This window comes from Apus apus, chromosome 1 (genome assembly GCF_020740795.1).
Source record: "Apus apus isolate bApuApu2 chromosome 1, bApuApu2.pri.cur, whole genome shotgun sequence".
In the NCBI taxonomy this organism is placed as follows: Eukaryota; Metazoa; Chordata; class Aves; order Apodiformes; family Apodidae; genus Apus; species Apus apus.
In genome coordinates, this window is record NC_067282.1 from 119,203,671 (window position 1) to 119,224,683 (window position 21,013).

The 21,013-nt window shown below is 42.4% G+C and overlaps 1 protein-coding gene across 1 annotated transcript; it reads left to right on the forward strand.

Moving 5' to 3' along the window:
* Positions 1-318: 318 nt before the first annotated feature.
* On the forward strand, positions 319-20,302 carry MXRA5 (matrix remodeling associated 5). The gene is made up of 7 exons (XM_051644075.1): positions 319-644; positions 3,068-3,283; positions 6,146-6,275; positions 6,510-6,900; positions 9,526-14,550; positions 15,160-16,060; positions 17,585-20,302. The coding sequence occupies exons 1-7, from the start codon at positions 445-447 to the stop codon at positions 19,491-19,493; spliced, it is 8,772 nt and encodes a 2,923-aa protein (XP_051500035.1). The 5' UTR covers positions 319-444; the 3' UTR covers positions 19,494-20,302.
* The last annotated feature ends 711 nt before the right edge of the window (positions 20,303-21,013 follow it).

Here is a 21,013-nt window from a genome sequence, read left to right on the forward strand (position 1 = left end):
GAGGGGCCGCCCACCCCGCAAGAGGAGCCGATCCGCCGCGCCCTCCCCCGGCATAGCTCCCGGCGCGGGGAGGCGGGCGGAGCGCGGCACCCGGGACCCCGGACACCTCGTCCCCATGCCGCGGCGGGCGGCGGGAAACTGCGGCCGCGGGAGCTGCACGCCCGGGCAGCCCGGCAAGAGTCGGGGAGCCGCCGGCATCGCCCGCCCGCCCGCTCGCCAGCGGAGATCCCGCAGCGAGGCGCTGAGCTCCCGCCGGGACTGAAGGGTCGCGACGTCCCGGCTTTCCGCGGAGACGTGGGGCAGGCAGGGAAGGCGAGCGCTCAGCGAAAATTATTAAAAAAAAAAACCAGCACCCCAGGCGGAGTTCTGCCCGGCTGCCGCGCATCGCTTATGCTTATTCGGGGGGACGCAAGCAGCGCGGCGGATCCCGCAGGATGACGGGCGATGAGGAGCCCTAAAGCAGCGCCGAGGCGGGCCGCCGCGGGCTGCCATGAGCCTCGGCGAGCCGGTGCCGGAGGGGAAGCCGGGAGCCAGGTAGCCGCCGGCCGCCCGCCGCGTCGAGCCCCTCCGACGGCCGTCCGCATCCCCCCGCGGGCATGGGAGCGGCGGGCAGCGCCTGCTGAGACCGCTACGCCCGGCTGCAGGTAAGGAGCCTGCGCAGGGCCGGGGGCGGCTGCCCGTGCCCGGTTAGGTGGAGGGGTCTTTTGGGGTGGGGACTGCCTGGCGGGTCTGTGCGGGAGGACGGAGGGGCCGGGGGGCGGCGCAGCTGGCGGCAGTCGGACGCCCGGCCCGCCCGCAGCCCCTCTGTTCCCGTTGCTCAGCCCGGCGGGGACATTCTTCCCTAATGGGAAGCATCTGCCCTCCGGTGCGGTAAAAGGAAACGCGGGAGGGGGGGGGGGGAACAGAGTCCCCTCCCCGCTATAGCCGCGGCGCGGCGGGAGGGGCAGCGCTACTCGTCCCCCCTCTTCACTCCCTCAAACCTTCCCGAGGGGCGGGCGCGGTCCCCGCCAGCTGCCGGGGGCCCCAGGCCCCGCCCCGCCTCCCTACCAGAGGCCCGCGCCCCCGCCGTCGCTCCGCAGCCGCGCCCCAGCCGCGGAGACAGGCGGTGCGGAGCCGCTGGCCACGGGCGGACGGGCTGCGCGGCGGCGGTGCGGGAAGCCGGTGGCGGGAGGGGCAGGAGGGGTATGCGGGGGCGCCCCCAGACGGCGGGGCGGGGCGGGCGGAGCCGTGGAGGCCTTGCCAGGCTTCTTGGGTACAAAGTTTCTCCATCCAAACCCCTGGAATCATGGAATTGCTTTGGTTGGAAAAGACCTTTGAGATCATGAGACCTAACCGTTAACCCAGCACTGCCAAGTCCAGCACTAACCCATGTCCCTTAGCAATGATTTAATGGTAGATTTGGAAGAGGAGCTTAGTCTGAAGGGGATGAAGGCCCGACACTCAGCCACCGTTCTTTCTCACCCAGGCGAAGCACAGATAAGTCCTTTTGACCTGCTCTTCCCCAGCCCCTCACAAGGCACTGCCATTTCCTCTTAACCTCAGTCAGCACTGCCTGTGAGGGGCATTGTGGTGACCCCTCTCAAAAGGAATTGAGATGGGTAGGGTGTTTTTTTAAATGGGAGCTTTCATTAAAAAGAACCTTAAGGAAAACTGCACCTGAATATTCTTAAGCAAATTAAAAGCTATTTGTCATGTAAAGAATAGTCAATGTCTCATTAACTTGACCACAGATATTTGAGAACCCTCTTCATCTTGATGAGCCTTTCCTTTGAACTGTAATAGCTTGCACATGATGGTCTTAGGAAAAAAAAGTGTGTCTCCTTGCTAGCAGATCTGAGAAAGTCTGACTTTTATACTAAAAGCAATAACGAATGCAACTAATAATATCTAGTAGAACTGAGTGCCCTTCCACCATTGCCATGTAGTTATACAAGAGCAGTACTAAGTTGTTGCTACTAATAGTAGCCTGCATTCTTGTATGGCTTGAATCTGAAAAGCCCAGATTCTTATGATGATAAGGGTAAGAACAGGGCTATTTCAAACTCATTTCTTAAAAGTTAGATGGCTTAATCTATAATTAAACATCTACATAAATTGCTTCATTTTCAGAAATAATCTGTTTCTCAAGGTCAGTGACAGTTGTTTCCTTGTCTGTTCTAGCATAGTGTGCCTATTTAAATGACTCTCCATGGGTCTAGCCACACAGATTTAGACACACAGTTCTGAAAATCTGAACTTGAGTGTTGATAGACATACCAAGATTATAAATACAAACTTCCTTACTTAGCTGTTCTCTGCAGCTTGTGCTGGTGCTCCAAAACGAATTGCCAAGTTTGATAAATTCTGATCATTCATAGTTCCTCTTTGGTTAAGATCACAATGTAAAAGCACATCCAACATCACACAGTATTGTGTGGCAAAGGAGTCCAGATCTTGGGCAGACCAGTTTTTTCTTTCACTCTCTTCATCAATGACACCTTTCCCTGTTAACATAATGGGATTCATTAAGCTAGATTTTACCCTCCTGGCGGTTAGTAGCCTGTGTAAAAATGAGGCAGCTGGGCTAGGTGAGTTAGCTAATTAGGGACCTAATGAGGTTGAATTTTACTATTTCTAGGTATCTGATCTGGTAGATACCTGTTATTCTTCACCTTCAAGTGCATATGGGTTTATTTTTTTCTTTCATTGACTGTAGAGGGAGCCATGGCAATTTGCTTGAACCAAATGCTTCTCTTCAAGTTGTCTAATTTTTAGGGGAGATGAGTGTTACCCTTGGCATGTGGAACAAACCTACATAATTTACTGCTGTGGGGGCACAGCATAACGTGAGCAGAATAGGTATTTAGTAGAACAGCAGAAGCAATTATGGGGGGAAAGTTAACCTTGAAGTAGCAAATGGAAGAAGTAAAACGTCTGTCCTTGGTATTCTACAGACCTTCTGGGAGGCTGCAGAGCATCTCTAGGTAGATCAAGCTTTCTAAGAAGATTTTAAAATCGTCTTTTCTTCTCTCTTTCTTTCGTTTCCTCTTTTTTCCCCCCACCTCCCCGTTTTCCCCGGACGCCCCAGGAGGAGCGAGGCGAGGGGAGGCGACAAGATGGGGGGGCGGGCGGCGGCGGGGGCGCTCTCCGTGGTGCTGATCCTGGGGCTGGGGCTGCCGCCGGCCGCCCGCGCCTGCCCCCAGCCCTGCGCCTGCTACCTCCCCACCGAGGTCCACTGCACCTTCCGCTCCTTGGCAGCCGTGCCGGCCAGGATCGCCAGACACGTGGAAAGGATCAATTTTGGGTTTGTATGGCGGTTGGTGGCAAACGGCTTCATGTTCTGGTGGGGGAAGGCTGGAGTTCTTGGCGGGCGGGCGGCATCGCGGGATCTGATCTCTGTGTGCTTTTGAGGTAGAATTGCAGGGGTGGGCGGTGACTTGCAGGTGATGGATTTCAAGCACTACAGTTACTGGCATGGAGGAAGTTTTAGCGTAGCCCTCATGCTTCAAAGAATAGTTATTATTCTTTTCAAATAAATACTTGCACCTTGGTGTCAGTGGCAAGTAGGACATGTAGTCTTTTTTAGTGTATAAGAAGTGTGCTGAATTACACCTACTATGGGATTTCTACTAACTATTTAATATGGTACCTGATGTAAAAAGAAAAAATACACTAGGAGTAAAAGTCTATAATGAGACACTGGAACATGTTGCCCCACCCTGGAAGTGTTCAGGGTCAAGCTGGATAGAGCTTTGAGCAACCTGGTCTAGTGGGAGGTGTCCCTGCCCATGGCAGGGGGGTTGGAACTAGATGATCTTTAAGGTCCCTTCCAATGCAAGCCATTACACTATTCTATGGTAATGTAGCTAGGTAGCATTTTGGAGAATGATGAGATGTAGCAAATCTTAAAGCACTGCAATTAAAGTTACTCAATTGCCTTTGCAGTTTGTTGTTTTTTCATGGAGCTTAAGTGCAATATAAGCAGACATCAGCATTTTGGGAAGATTGCTCAGGCTTCAGCATACTTCCCTGTGCCAACTCACATCTGCCTGTCAAAATGTGAGACAAGACGGCAGGGTCAGTTGGTAGGCTGCATATCAGAAGAGTGCTGCATAGGGTCATCACAGGACATGGGATTGTGCAAGAGTTGCAGTCCTTCTCTGCTTGTTAACAGAGCTGCCTCACTACCTAGTATAGAATAGAATCACAGAATCATATCATGTTTTGGGTTGTAAGGGACCTTTACAGGTTATCTAGTCTGACCCCCCTGTAGTGTGCAGGGACATCTTCAACTCCACCAGGTTGCACAGAGTCCTGTCCAGCCTGTCATTGAATGTTTCCCCCTATGGGGCCTCTGCCACCTCTGTGGGCAACGTGTTCCAGTGTTTCACTAACCTCATTCTAAAAAATGTCTTCCTTATGTCTAGTCTGAATCTACCCTCATTTAGTTTCAGATCATTACCCCTTGCCCCATCACAGTAGCCCGTGCTAAAATGTTTCCCATCTTTCTTGTAAGCCCCCTTGAAGTATTGAAAGTATGAACTAACCCCAAATGCCCCAAGGCCTGTAAGCTGTAATTGATCATGCAATGACTGACAGTAGGAGCCTTGGTTTTTTTTTTTTCTTCTCTGTAGTTAAAATGTCTATCAACAAGTACTTTATCCACCTAAAGCCTAATTTTAGTCTCAGAATGCCCCTGTACTCAGTAAACCCATGTTTTAGCAGTCTGTACTTTATGCTGGTTTTGAGTAAAAAATGTCTTGTTCTCTTCCAACATTCAAACCCACAAATATTCACAGTCACCTGTCCCCCATATGTCAACATTGCATGGCAGATTATATCCCTAAATAGCTTTTGCAACTGGGATGTAGGCTTCTAAGTCATTTAGGTGTTTTGGCTGTTTGTTAATAAAAATATGTTATTTGATGCTGCTTGCATGAAAACCTTTTCCTGTCTTTGTATTTCATCACTACAGATGATGTTGTCTGACTTGTGTCCTTTCCCAGGAAGAAATAGCTCAGTTGTCACATTTCTTTCATTTTGGAAAAGAGCTTTTACCATATTTCTATTTGAATGTGCTGTATATTTAGGAGATAAAGGTTATTTGCCTAACTGGAAATAATTTAGGAAAATTTCTTATTTGAGAAGTTCAGGGTTTTTAGAAGAGCTGATGGTAAAGTAAAAAATCTTATTAGGATGACTGCTATAAGCCTTGTAGGTCTGTGGTGGGACTAAAAATATCAAATCAGGAATCTAAATTTTCAACAAATTCAGAATCTTTAGATAACATAGTATGGATCTAAAAGCATTTCCTCTATATTTAGAGTATTTTAATTTAACACTGTCTTGTCCCTTCCTTTCTACAAAGTGTTAAGATAGGAAAAATCTTTAAAATTCTATGCATTTATTTAAAGACTTAATGCCCAGATTAGCTCATACTTTAATTTTATGTGTACGTTTGGAAACCCTAAAGGTAGAGTTAGGCCGCCAAGCTTAAGACCTCCATATTGGCAAATAAAACCTGATTTATTTGTCCATGGTGAAATCGAATTGCTTTGAAAAAGCAGGTTTTCTGTATTCCTTCTCTGAAAGGAGTTTCTAGGTTCAAATTATATAATTGGAAGGTCAGTTCCTGGATCTTATGTAATTAGTTGACATAGGCAATTACATGTTACAACAGTAAGTGAAGCGGGATGTGACTTCCTGCTTCTCGTGCTGTTTGGAAGATATCCATTTTTAATGTCCTCTCTCCAAATCTTTATTCATTTATTGTTAGATGCTGTTTTGGCAACATTGCAGGCTGTCAAGTTTGCCAGGCTCCATAGCATCATTGTTTGGCTACAGGCCATTAATTTCCTACCATTCCATAAAATGAGTTGCATGGAAAAACATACTGACAACTATTAGGACTTAAATGCCTATTTATTTCTCTTACTCCTAAATTACAGCTCAAGTACCACAAATTGAGTTTAAAAAAATCTTAATGTAAACATGAACTAGGTATACTTGGGCTTGTAAAAATATTTCAGTAACTTCTGGCTCTTTGACAATGCATTAAAGATCCCTCCAATTTTTCCTGAAAGGTAGGTTGTACTAATTTTACATTTGCAGTCCATGACAGTCAGTGTATAAAATGTCACTGCATATGTGATTTTTTTTTCTTCAGGTTCAACAGTATACAGTCTATAAATGAAAACTCCTTTGCAGGACTTACAAAACTGGAATTGCTCATGATACATGGAAATGACATTCAGAGTATACCTAATGGTGCTTTGAAAGATCTTGTGTCTCTACAGGTAATGCTCAGTTTTTCCTAAGTTTTGTAAATTTTAACTTCCATGAATAACATAAAACAAAAATAAGTGGGGTTTTTTAGTGCCTTTCTGAAGATTAAGGTACTATTTCTCCCCCAAATACACTGGAGATCTGTTAACTATGCCTGTGTCATACTTGATATATTCTCTTTGGATTTAGATCAAAAACCAAAATTAATCTCTTTTATCCTTTTTTTTTTTTTTTTTCTTCCTTAGGTTTTCAAAATTAGTTACAATAAATTGAAAGTCTTGACTGGCCAGACTCTCCAAGGACTTTCAAGCTTAATGAGGCTGCACATGGACCACAACAGAATTGAGTTTATTCATCCAAATGCTTTTAATGGATTAACTTCTCTGAGACTGGTCCATTTAGAAGGAAATTTGCTCCAGCAGCTTCACCCTGACACCTTTTCAACATTTATGGTCCTTGATTATTTCAAACTGTCAACAGTAAGACATCTCTACCTATCTGAAAATGCTCTTTGGACCTTGCCTGAAGGGATGTTTCAAGGCATGCCACTGCTGGAAAATCTTTACCTTCATGGGAATCCATGGGCCTGTGACTGCAGTTTAAAGTGGCTCCTTGAATGGATTGAAGGTTCTGGAGGTAAGAGCAAAAATACCAGTGCTTCTTCAACACATAATGTTAGATTTTTTTTTTCCTGTTCTAGATTGTTACTCTGAGTGTTTTTACTTACATGGTGCCTGTGTGCACTATTTTACTCCCTTAGCATTTAATAATTACATGTATTTTGAAAAGTGCAGAGAGGAAGCAGTTCTGTGTCACTAGCTGAAAACCAGTATTCAAGAACAAAGGAACTAGCTGTTGCATTCAAGATGGAAAAAGTGATAATGAAGTTCATAACTGGAAGAAGGAGTTAGATTATAATCTGGTCATGTGTTCCCTTGCACAGCAATACACCTTTCATTAAGGGCTGTCAGCTGCCCTCAACCAACAAAGCTAGTAACTATGTGCTCTCATGGGTGGTGGGCATATTGGATTTGAACTTGTTTAGCTAAGGAAGGAATGGAAATCAGGTTTCCAAATCCGTGGATGAGTCCTTTAACGTTAATGCTATTAACAGTAAGGCTGCTATGTAATACGCATCCTTCGTGTCTGTGTTTCTCCATTGACCATAACTTTCGTTTATAATGAAGCAAATCTATTTTATGTATTTTTAGAGAACACCTACAATCCTGCATTTTTTTCCTTGAATAACTGGTCTGTCTTTGTTCAGACTTAGAAGTGAGATAAGTATTGCACTCTTTAGGCAGGAACACTTCTGGTCATGTGCAGAAGCAAAATAGTAGAGGCAAAAAAAACCCCAAACAAAACAGTTTTATAATACTTCTATATATCAGAAATATACTAAATGAGGATTTTTTTTAAAGAATGTCAGTTTTTAATTTGGGCATCTCAGTTCACCAGTGCCCCATGTCAGGTAGCTAAGTGTTTGTTACAATGGGCCAGAGCAACTGGTGTTGCAATAGGTCTGCCAGTAAAATATTAAGAGGGAATTGTTATTTAATTGCAACTGAAGACCTTGGAAATGACTGCTGGAGTCACAAGTTTTATTTGGAGTATGTATGGTGGGTGATGGTGGGCCTTGTCATCTTAAAATAAGTAATTAATTGCAGTTTTGCACTTAGCTGTAGGACAATAGTTTTAAATATGTGTGATACTTGAATGGTAATATAAGTGTTCCTGCCTGAACTGATACTTGAGGATCTAATATTGTAATAGTATTTCACTAATTTGTATTTTAGTATTCTTGTGTGCTTTCCTTCATCCAAATGAGTATGTGTATCAAGCATACTTAACGTCGAACTGTAAGTTATAACAATGAAATATTAGATTGACTCTCTTGCCTTCCGCAGTGTTGGTTTGCTAGCGTTTTTCAATTAGATTTCCTTCTTACACTCAACAGTAGTCATTATTGGAAAGAGAAGAGAATTTATCCATGCAGTTTTCGTGTATGAATGGTTTTGTATCTTTATATAGCTATAACATTAACTTCTTTGGGAATTCTGTCCAGATAGAGTTATTAAAGTTCTTCAGGCCAGTGTGGTCGCTGACAAATTGATTTTGGGCCAGTTCTATCATGAAGTGTACTTTGCTTATCTTTGAAACGTCATATATGAATCTGCAAGTTATAGACTGTTTCAGTTAAATATTCCATTTGTAAGAGCTTCTCGAGAGAATTGATTTTTCAGACTGGCAAAGCATATGTTTCTCAGTTAAAAAATGGTATGAAATGTTACCACTTTTCCCCTTGTCCCAGCATGTTGCCTTATAACAAACTTACACGTTGTTCATTTACTCAAAGATCCCTCATTCCTCAGGGGTGATCAGCATGACACTTATTCCTAGAATAACTGGAATACATTATATTTACAACAAGTTTCCAAACTAAATATGAAAGGTGACATTTGACATTCTAGTGAGCGGAACAATGTAATAAATCTGTGCCTGCTATTTTGTGGACAAGAGTCCTTCTGGCATAGATAGAAAAGAAGAGTCAAGGCTGTAATTTCCTGTTTTAACACTCCTCTGTTTTAGTTTTTATTTTATCATTACAGAATTTACATTTATTTCAGAGGTTAGGGAAGAAGTGGCACTTTAATTATTATTTTTTTTTGCTGCGGCTGAATTGCTTCTAAGTGCAGGAACTAGTCAGTACATTTTGGTAGCTACAGTAGAATATTTGTGGATTGCCAGTATTATTGTTAATTAACAGAAAAAAACTAAAGCTTCCTGTATTATTTCATGAGGAAGTCCATAATTTCTCAGGTAAATGCTGCATTTTTGAAAGCTGAGAAGACCCAGTCCTCTTCACATAAGATCCACAAGTTAGATGGGTAAGATGTCACTATACAGACACAGCACAGATTTTTACTAACTTATAGAATGTTGCTCTGAACAGTTCAGTTTCTAGGCATTTAATTCAGAGGCAATGAATCTGATTTTCAGAAAGATGAAGTATTTGGTACTCTCACTAAAGTCAGAAGAAAGTATGGTCAGTTTGAGAATCAGGTGCCCATTCAACTGTGAAAACAGAGAGGTGGCATTTTAAAAGCCCTTGCCCTCTGTATCATGTGCCATAGGGCATTCATTATGCTGTCGATTTCACACTTTTGAGAGTTCTCTAACTCTAGAACAGAGTTCTTCAAATTACCTATCTTTTGTTTTTCCTCTTTTTTCATTTTTTTGTTCTTTTTTTTTTTCTTGCAGGTGTTTTAAAATGCAAAAAGGACAAAGCCTATGAAGGGGGACAGCTCTGTCCTAAGTGCAACAGCCCGAAACAGCTACAGAAAGAAGATATTCAAAACCTGAAAGATATTTCCTGTCGGAAACCTGTCATTCAATCCTCACTGAGGCAGAATAGCAGCAGTCAAGAGGAAGAAGATGGTGACAGTTATGAACTCCCTCTGGAAGAGCTTCAGTCATCTCCATGGAATATTACTCTAAATATGACTGATGAACATGGCAATGTAGTCCACCTGAACTGTGAAATCAAAAAACCAACAGGCTCTAACAAAGTTCAGTGGAATCAAATCCAAACTCAGGAGATTGATATAAATGCTACAATTTCACTGGACTTTGAATGTCCAATGAATCGAGAAAACTATGAAAAACTATGGAAGCTTATAGCCTATTACAGTGAAGTGCCTGTCAAATTAGAGAGGGAACTTATGCTCAGCAAAGAGCCTAAAATAAGCTATCGATACAGGCAAGGCTCAGATTATGATGCTCTTTACTACACAGGTGTGAAAGCTCAAATAGTGGCTGAACCTTCCTGGGTGATGCAACCTCTCATAAATATCCAATTAAACCGGCGTCAGAGTACAGGGAAGAAAGTGGTGCTATCTTTTTTCACTGTGTTTTCTCAGACAATTCGTACCAAAGACACCGGGCAGCAGAGAAGCTGGGTAATGATAGAACAAAACCAGAGCACAGGGACTGCACAGAGTGTGATGGAAGGGTCAGAGTGTCAGCTGAGCTGCAATGTGAAAGCCTCTGAGAGCCCCTCCATTCAGTGGCTCTTTCCAGATGGCACTAAGCTGCAAGCACCGTTTAATCAAAAGGACAGTAGGTTTTCCATTCTCAGTAGTGGCCAGCTCATAATCAAAGCGGTGAGTTACACTGACAGTGGTTTGTACCACTGCATTGCCCAAGTGAGAGATAATGTGGATAAAATGGCTTACAAACTTCTAGTGCAGCCTCCAGCTATTCAGGTAGTTGATTCAAATGTAGTGAGAGTTGAAAAAAATGTTGGAGATCCAATAGCATTGCCATGCAGTGCAGTTGCCATCCCAGAACCACAGTTGAGCTGGATTCTTCCCAACAGCCAGGTGCTTAATGAGCTCTCAAACTCTTCAAGAGGATACATGTTGGACAATGGTACTTTGCTTATTCCAAAAAGCCATGTCAGCGATAGTGGCCATTACAGATGTGTGGCTGTCAATCAGCAGGGCTCAGATCAGTTTGTTGTACGGGTGACAGTAAATAAAATGGTGTCTGACAGGTCATTTAAAAGGATAAAACTAAGAAAGCGCCCGGGCTCAAAAAGTCGGACAAAAATGAGAGGACGCGTCATAGATGATGAAGAAGGTTCAGGGGCAAGAGGAATGGAGGAGTTCCCACAAAGAAAGAGCCATCTGAAAGACCGGGAAATATCCTTTAAACAAAAAAGTGATCAGGTGTCAGAGGCTCAGATTAAAAAAGGGAAGAAAGGCAGAAGGAAAATTAAAATCTGGAAAAGTACTGATAGAACCCAAGACAGCAATGTTGCAGAAGGCCGGAGAGCATTTGAATCTCGAAGGAGAATTAATGTGGCAAGCAAGCAGATTAATCCACAGCATTGGGCTGACATTTTGGCAAAGGTCCGTGGGAAGAATCTTCCTAGAACAACAACAGCTACAGCCATTTCTTTAACAACTGTGCTGCCATCAGTCATGCCCAAAACTACTCCAGTCCCTCATCCAGTAGCCAGCCCTCCACCTTCAGAGACAACACCTGATGCCATGGATTCCTCTGCTGATGCATCACCTGTGGGTGAAGATGAGCCATTATCAGTCACTGTTTCCCACAATACTAAAGCATTTTCAGTCCAATCCATATTAACGACATCAGAAACTGAGCTGTTCCCTGACCACAGAGCTTTAGAAACGCCTGGAAGTATATACTCTGAAAAAATGGCTGTATCAGGCCCATATTTGACTCCTGTCTCTTCAACTGTGCAACCCCAAGGCCAGCAACATCTTGATGTCCGGATGGATGATTCAGTTGTAGTCAAAGATGTCCATGCTCTCACTGAAGAGTCTCTAACCAGACAAATTGTAACAGACTTTCCTAATATTCCGAGCAGTTCATTCACGGTGGAAAATGTACATAGAACTGTATCTTCTACATCAGAGGAAAATTCTGCTTTTGCTGAGCTACCACTTGATGCTACTGCCCTAGCCGAATCTCATACTGTGGATCTTCACAGAGTCTTGGAGACAAGTGTGAAGTTAAATGAAATGGACCCAATGAGTGTCAACACCATAGTTTTAACACCTTCTCATTTGGATGAGATCATCCCAACAGATTCTGTGGGCACTACTTCCATTTCTTCATCTGTTTCTCCATTTGTTGCAGAAAAGAGCAATGACTTCATACAGCAGCACAAACATGTATCCACAGGCCAAACAAAAACGGCAGACTTAAGTACAAGTTTTCCAGCTGTTACATCCATCAGGGTTCAGAGCAAGGAAGAACCTGAGATCCGCAGCAGTACAGTGACTGAAGAAAGCATGTCCAGCAGTTATGCAGAGAGTTTTCAGGGAGGAGAACATAAAACCCTGGCTACTCCAAAACCAGATCCCACATTCATTTTGCATAGTACTAGTGAACCTCATAAAACAGCAGAGGGGATAAAAACTGCTTTTTCTATCAGTAGATTGACCACTGTGGCCACAACAACAACTCCCTATAGAAAGACCATGCCCTCACTTGTTACTCAGCATGCTAGGAAAAGGCCTTACGGGAGAAGAAGACTGAGGCCAAACAGAATCAGACAAAGACCAAAGCCTTTCTCCCGTGTTGTTTCAACCACAAAAGCAATGCCTGTCATTCCAAGGACTACTGATGTTGAAGCTGTGACAAAACCTTCTGCATCTCTTGAAAGTCATGATCTTAAAACCTATGTCAAAATACAGGCTAAGGAAGAGGAGTATATGGAATTCACTCCTTCGTTAGTTACTGATCCAGTTGCCTTAGAGAAAATTACCAAAATCAGGGAGGTGGTCACAACTTCCTTCTTTAGGCCTACTGCATCTCCACCTGAAGTAAAACATGTGCCACTCTCTACTGCTCCTGAAATCTTGGCACCTCCAGTGATTGCAGCTAGCACCATTTTATCATCCTATGTTGTACATGATGCAGTTCCCACAAAGGAGTCAAGTTCACTTCTGAAACCAGAGCGAAGTGAAGTGCCAACATATCACTCGTCACACAATATATCTGAGGAGAAGGGCACTAAAGCAGATTCTAAAACTATGGATAGTAAGGCAGAACAGTCAAGTACAACAACTTCTCCTGAGCATATGAATAGCTTGATGCTATCTATAAAACCAGAATCTCAAGAAGAGCCTATCCCATTTGACTCAGAAGTTTTGGTTAATGGAACAACCACTGGCACATTCCAGCTGATACATCCTACTGTGACTGATTTAAGTACTCCTGTTGGCACAGTAGAAGTTTTTAAGCACCTCTCAGTTTCAAAGGAGTCATGGAAGCCCACAGTATCTTTAGAAACACCAGCAATAACTGAGCCTCTTCATCAGTATGAGATGATTACTTTGTCCTCCTCCATCAGCACAACAGAAGCTCAAACTTTTCCACTTAGAGAAACAAAGAAATCTAAATCTGTTGCTTCTCAAACTGGGACAAAGTCACCTTCCTTGGATAAACACAAAGCTATGTCACATGTATTTCATCATGATCCCACTTCACAAACAACTGAAAAACCTCCAATTACATCCACTGCCTTTATTCCACTTATAAAACTTACCATGCTTCCCCCATCTGTTTCAAGGACTTCACATCCTTCTCTTTATTATACCACTGAGAAACAGAATGTCTTCAGTCAAAAAAATTTCCCAGAAGCAAGACAAGTTGAAGCAGATGTTGACAAAAAGGTGGCAAGCTCAAGACAGAATGTACACCCTACTCCTTCCTCTAGCCAAAACAGGGTTAGCATTCAGTCGAAAGAGGAGCAATTTAAAGATTTGTATAGTAGCAAGTCAAACAACAGTTTACTGCTAAATTCAAACCTCCCCAATCCACCCGCTGGAGTGATACCAAGCCTAAACCAAAGACTGCCTGTTGTGCCTCCAAAGAATGTTCCAGTACGAGGCACAGTAAAGCCTCCATATATTGCTACACAAGGTTCATTTCGCTATTTTGTAACACACCAGCCTCTTCACTACACAAACAAACCAGAGATAACAGCATATGCAGCACACACCATTCAGGACAAAAAATCTTTTGCCTCTCAGAGAGAAGCAACTACCCCGACACCAGCCTCTCCATTTCACAAAACAAATCCATTCACTGCAAGCAAGTTTAGTAATCAGGGTCAGAACAGATTCAATATTAATTCAAGATTTTTTGGAAATAACTATATTCCAGATAACAGAGGCACAGCAGGGAGACAACCAAGTCAAGGGATCCCTTATTATCCCAGTTCCAGAATGCCATCCCTTTTTAACAGAACAAGAGTATTCCCTCACTTAAGTATGCATCCTAAACCAGTAATCCCTAGTCAGCTAGTCCCAAAAGACACAAACGAGAAGAAGGTTGCTCGAGTCTCCCCTACTAGGATTACAGTGCCAAAAGCTACAGCTATTCCACTGCCTCCAGTGCCACACAGCACAACGACCACATCACCACCCCCAGTGATTTTGAAGATTATCCCCCCGACCTTTCTCTCTCAGCGCACAAAACCACAGATATCCACTACAGTTCATCCTTTTCAAAATATCCACCACCATCATCAAAAAGTTCCATCTGTGCCTTATGTGGGAGGCATTATGCCAAACAATTTGACTGTAATTCAGTCTTCCACCAATTTCAGGATACAGGGAGAAAGACCTAAAATTATCACAAAGGGGTCTCAGAGCATATCCATCCTTGCTGAAACAGATGCCTTTATCCCTTGTGATGCAGTAGGGGAACCCAAGCCTTTCATTACTTGGACAAAAGTTTCTACAGGTAAGACAGAGAAAAAAGTGCTTTTCCGTACAGTTTTTGAAGGGTACAAATGCTTGGCTTGTCGCATAGAAATGTGACATGATTGCAGGAATAGCCCAAAACATTGAAGAACAGTTTCTGTACCTTTTAATTGTTATAAATAAAATGTGACTAATTGCAGTTAATCATTACAGGTAAAAATAACTTTGTGGTATTTCTTAAAGTGAAAGAAAACCTACCATTTAATGAGTTTGCTTTTTGGAGAGGGAGTAGCAGCCAACTGTGATTATTTTTAATATGGTTTGTTAACATTGCTGCCTTAAATACTGAAGTGTATGTCATCTCCATAAGCAAAAGGAAAGGAGAAATTACATGAGGCTTGAAGAGTAATTGTAAAGCATGAAAGCCCTGAAAGTTCCTACACTGTACATGCTTGTAAGCTGGTATGTTTAGTTCTGCAATAGAAACAAAGACTAATTTGAGCTATGGAGAGTGTCAGAAGATGTTATGTGATCCATCTGAAGTTGTAGTTGGTGTTCACGTAAATGTAAAATCTTGAATAAGACTTTTTCAGTGCAACAATGAATGTCTTAAAACTTTCCATTTCTTTCTTTCCTCTCAACTTCCCAGGAGCTTTAATGACAGCCAACACCAGGTTACAAAGGTTTGAAGTCTGGAAAAATGGTACCCTCCTTATCCGAAATGTTCAACTTCAGGATCGTGGACAGTATTTGTGCACAGCTCAGAACATGCACGGCATAGATAAAATGATCATTGTGCTCACTGTTGCAGCCCACCAGCCCCAAATTTTACTTTCCCGCTACCGAGATATCACGGTCTATTTTGGAGACACCATAGCAATGGAATGTCAGGCTAGTGGAACTCCAAGCCCACATATTTCATGGATTTTCCCAGACAGGAAGATTTTGCAAACAGTCACCACCACAGAAAGCAGGATAATGCTTCATGAAAATCGAACCTTGTCTATCAAGCAAGCAACTTTTTCAGACCGAGGAGTTTACAAATGTGTGGCAAGCAATGCTGCAGGAGCTGACAGCATTGCAGTGAGGCTACACATTGCAGCCTTACCTCCCATCATCCAGCAGGAGAAGCAAGAGAACATTTCCTTGCCCCTTGGTAGCAGTATTAACATCCACTGCACTGCCAAAGCAGCACCTTCTCCCAGCATCCGCTGGGTGGTCTTTGATGGCACGCAGATCCGACCTTCTCAGTTTGTCAATGGGAATTTATTTGTTTTTCCCAATGGAACTCTCTATATTCGCAACGTCTCCCCTAAGGACAGTGGGACCTATGAGTGCATTGCTGCTAACATGGTGGGAGCTTCCAGGAGAACAGTACAACTCCATGTGAAAAAGTATGCGTCTAATGCTAAGATCACTGGGAGTTCTCCTCAGAGGACAGACGTAACATACGGCAGCATCCTGCGGTTGGACTGTAGTGCTTCTGGTGACCCCTGGCCTCGGATATTATGGAGGCTGCCTTCCAAAAGGATGATTGATTCCCTACACAGGTAAGTTACTATTTGAGGTGTCACAGCTGAATTACAGTTTAGTTGACCTTAGAGAAAAGACTGTTGACATCCATACAAGTTTCATTCTTGACTTCTGCGAGCTTTGAATCAGAGTCCCAATCCTTAAGGAAGAATCTGAAATTATATCAAAAAGATAGCCAAGTCATAGCATCATATAATGGTTTGGGCTGGAAAGGACCTTAAAGATCGTCTTGTTCCAACCCCCTACATGGGCAGGGACACCTCCCACTAGACGAGATTGCTCAAAGCCCCATCCAACCTGGCCTTGAGCACTTCCAGTGATGTAAATGTAGAAAACAAGTCCAATGGCAAAAGGTAGATAGCTTCTGTACTGCTTGTTTCAATGCACTTAGTCTGCTTAGAGCTGCATAGATCCCTGCTTTCCTCAGGAGAAATGGGTTCACTGGATTTTGTTTATCCGTGGTACAAATCATTATACACAGTAAATGTGGGACAAAGAAATCATATCATTATTAAAGTAAGCATGATAATTTTAACATTGTTCTATAAATAAACATTGTTTTGCAATAAGGTCTGTGCAAACTCAGTTGTATGTAAATGCCTAACACTTCTCCAAATCCAGAGTAACTGTCCTGAGCCGTTGCTGAAAACACAATTTCTGCTGTATTATAAATTGGTCATTGCTTATTCTTTGAGCACTGTAGACAGATGAGAAATGTACTGAAATTAAAATGCACAATTGTCAACTACTTTTGTAATAGCTGAATATAGTCATCATTTTTTTTCAAATTGACAAAAAATATACTTATTCTGTAGACAGCACAAAATCCAGAATGTTATGCCTCATGCTGCTGAGGACATTAATTTTCATTTTCTGTCATGTTCTTTATGTGGGCTGTTTTTCAAATACAGGAGATCATTGAAGAGAAAGCTAGGACTACTGAGAAAATTAATGTCCACAGTACACCTGTTGTGAAGCACCATAGTGAAGCAAAAAGGAATAGTAGCTTTTTAGCATATTTAATTTTTTTTGTTCCTGTATTTCAAAGCTTAGTAATATTTTGCTGCTTTGTGATTCTTCTCAGGGTTCCTCTGATGCCAGAGGAAGTTGCTCATCTGGATTACAGTTGAGGACCCAAGTACCAGATTACTTAGTTATGGCCCATATAGTTTTGTGTGAAGTATTATCATTCAGAGATCCAATATTTGAATGTTACAGAATACTGTACATGCAGTCAGAAGAGTAAAAAATATAATTTGGTATTTAATGCTTGTTTAATGGTCAAAATCATCTTTAAAGTCATTGAATGGAGCTGAGTTGCTTGGTTACAAGTGAGAAGAATTTGTTTTTTCCATTTGTTTCTTGATGGTGAATATCTTGGACATTTCAGACCATCTAATTATCTAACAATAGCAGTGCTCCTCTCCTTTTTTTCAGTATTGCTGAGGTGTTTTTTTTTTTTCCCAGTTTGACTCAATAATTAATACCTAAAATGTGGTTTTGCAGCTCATGTTCTGTTCTTTTTTCTTTCCTTACAATAGCTTGGAAACTAGAATCAAAGTATTCAGCAATGGGACGTTGGTTGTCCATTCAGTTACAGACAAAGATGCAGGAGACTATTTGTGTGTGGCCCGCAATAAGATCGGGGATGACTATGTGGTCCTCAAAGTGAATGTGATGATGAAACCAGCAAAAATAGAACATAAGAATGAGAATAACCACAAGGTCAAGTACGGAGGGGACCTGAAAGTTGACTGTGTAGCTACAGGTCTGCCAAATCCTGAGATCTCCTGGGGTCTCCCAGATGGCAGCATGATCAATACCTTCATGCAGTCAGATGACAGTGGCAGCCGGATGAAGCGGTACGTAGTATTCAATAATGGAACCCTGTATTTCAATGATGTTGGACTGAGAGAGGAAGGTGACTACACCTGCTATGCTGAGAACCAGATTGGAAAGGATGAGATGAAAGTGCGGGTCAAAGTAGTGGCTGAGCCTGCAACTATCAAGAACAAGACACACGTCATTATTAATGTACCCTATGGAGATGTTGTCACAGTAGCATGTGAAGCCAAAGGAGAACCCATTCCCAAAGTGACCTGGCTCTCCCCAACCAACAGGCCCATTCCTGCCCTATCTGACAAATACCAGGTGTATAGGGATGGCACCCTCCTCATCCAGAAGGCCCAAAGATCTGACAGTGGTAACTATACCTGCGTAGCTCGAAACAGCGCTGGAGAAGATCGGAAGATAGTCTGGATCCACGTTAACGTTCAACCTCCCAGAATCAATGGTCATCTCAGTGCAATAACATCTGTGAGGGAGACAGCTATCAGGGACAGCCAGAAACTTATTGACTGCAAAGCTGAAGGCATTCCTGCTCCACGGGTCTTATGGGCTTTTCCAGAAGGAGTAATCCTGCCAGCTCCCTACTACGGGAACAGGATCACTGTGCACCGCAATGGTACATTGGACATCAGAGAGGTGAGGCAGACAGACGCAGTGCAGCTCATATGCATCGGCCGGAACGAAGGAGGAGAAGCGAGACTGATTGTGCAGCTCCTCATCACAGACCACTTGGAGAAACCCTCCTTCCGAGACCCTGTCAATGAAAGGATCACTGCCATTGCTGGGCACAGCATCAACCTGAACTGCTCAGTCCAAGGGAACCCCAAGCCCAGCACAAGCTGGATCCTTCCCAATGGCACTGAAGTGCTGAGTGGCAGCCGCCTGCACAGATTTTACCATAAGAAGGATGGGATCTTGCACATCAGCAGCCTCTCCTCTGAGGATGCTGGGACTTACCGGTGTACAGCCAGAAACCCAGGAGGTTATGTGGAACGGGTAGTCTTCCTGAAAGTGGGGCTCAGGCCAGAAATCAGCAACCAGTACAACAACCTGGTGAGCATCATCAATGGAGAAACTCTGCAGCTCCATTGTGTCACCCAGCCAAACCAGCGGGTGCAGATCTCCTGGACACTGCCCAACGGGATGGTTCTGGATGCCCCTCAAGCTGTGGGTCGCTTCTCCCTGCTGGAGAATGGCTCACTGACAGTGCGCGAGGCTTCTGTATTTGACAGGGGCACTTACCTGTGCAAGGCGTCCACAGAGTATGGCACTTCTGTTATGAATGTGCCTGTCATCGTGATAGCCTATCCCCCTCGGATCACCAGTGAGCCAGCACCTGTCATTTATGCCAGGCCTGGAAATTCAGTAAAACTGAACTGCATGGCCATTGGGATTCCTAAAGCAGAAATTACATGGGAGCTTCCAGACAAATCACATCTGACAACTGGAGCTCAATCCCGTCTGTATGGAAACAAATTCCTGCACCCTCAGGGGTCATTAGTCATCCAGCAGCCTACTCAAAGGGATGCAGGCTTCTATAAATGCACAGCTAAAAATATATTAGGCAGTGATTCGAAAACAACCTACATACACATATTTTAACACTAAACAAAATGCCTTTGGCTGGATACTAGCATTAAAGTCACTGCCAAGCAAGTGCAACAAGGAAAAGACAGTTTGCAACAAAACCAGGCAGGCTGAGGGCAGGAAATAAAAAAGAAAAAAGGAATTAATCCTATTTTTATGCAAAGTGCATTACTTTTGTTCTCAGTATGGTAGTAAGTCCCTGCAATAAAAGGAGGCAGTAGACATACTGAAACTGAGGAGACTAACGCGTTGGAAAAGGTCTTTAAATTGTTAAGTGAGTATAGTGTGGTTTTTCATGCTATCCAATAGCATCTGAAACCTGAAGTGCTCTATTCTTGTCAGTAGTCCAAAGCTATTCCTTGTTCTAACAAGCACCTTAAAAGTACCAAAGAAGTATTAACTGTTAATTAATGAGCTGCAGTGATAGAAGTGCTTTAGTAAAACATAATTTTCTTTGTACCCTGCAGCACTTTTACATAATCTAGCCTTATAGAATATGATTACTAACCTTTCTGTTCATTCTTCTATCAGCTCTTCAAAATCAAAGACTAACTTAGCAAATGAGTGATCTATTTTAATAAAGATACATGCAAACATTAGTTACCTTAACATATGAACAAACCTTTTCCAGCTACTAAGGATGCTACAGTAAAATAATTCATTATATATTTTATATATATTTTTAAATCAGACTATGAGACTAGAAAGAGTAACAATGAACTTGGTCTCATTTTATAAATTATTGGTCTTTACAAGACTCTGATACATTACAGTGTTTTATAATATTAAGGTCAATATACTGTACATTTTATAATAAAAAAATATTTTCCAAAAATGTATTCACTGTGGTTTTAATTTTATTTTGACAAAATAAGAAGCTCCAAACTGTAAGAGTATGAAGTTAAATCAAAAAGCGGGAGTAATTTAGCTTTATACATACTCTTTATCTTTCTAAATGTGGTTTCCTAATAAAACAAAACACTTCTGTATATTTCAGGATACGTTTACAATTTCAATACTTCTTCTACAATCAAGGAAGTTTTTCTGACAGTGTACATAATTTTAATAAGAGTTATCAATTATGCTATAGAAATAATTGCTACAAGATGCTGAATATGCCCATGTTTCAACAAATTACTCCAATCAGAATTTTGCAAACATGAACTCACCTTTAAAATATATGGAAATATATTTAGATATTTATTTTCTGTATTGAAGGAAACTCGGCAGAAAGTAAAGTGTTACTCTAATATTTGCATGTTGTAAAAACTGTAAACAAAGATTTCCTCATTGCACGAATTTATCCAGTTTACAAAAACTAAGCTGTTGCAAAATTTTTATGTATCATCATGGTAAATGGAACTCAGCACTCAAATGAAGAAGTGTTAGAACAAGGATGTTGAATTAAATGACAACTATAAGGACATTGCTGAAAATACAAGGGGCATAATTCATTTGATAGAATACTCTATAGAACTAACTTTTTTTTTTTTTTTTTTTAAATAGGTGCAAGCCAAGAAGTTGTGGTTTGTACA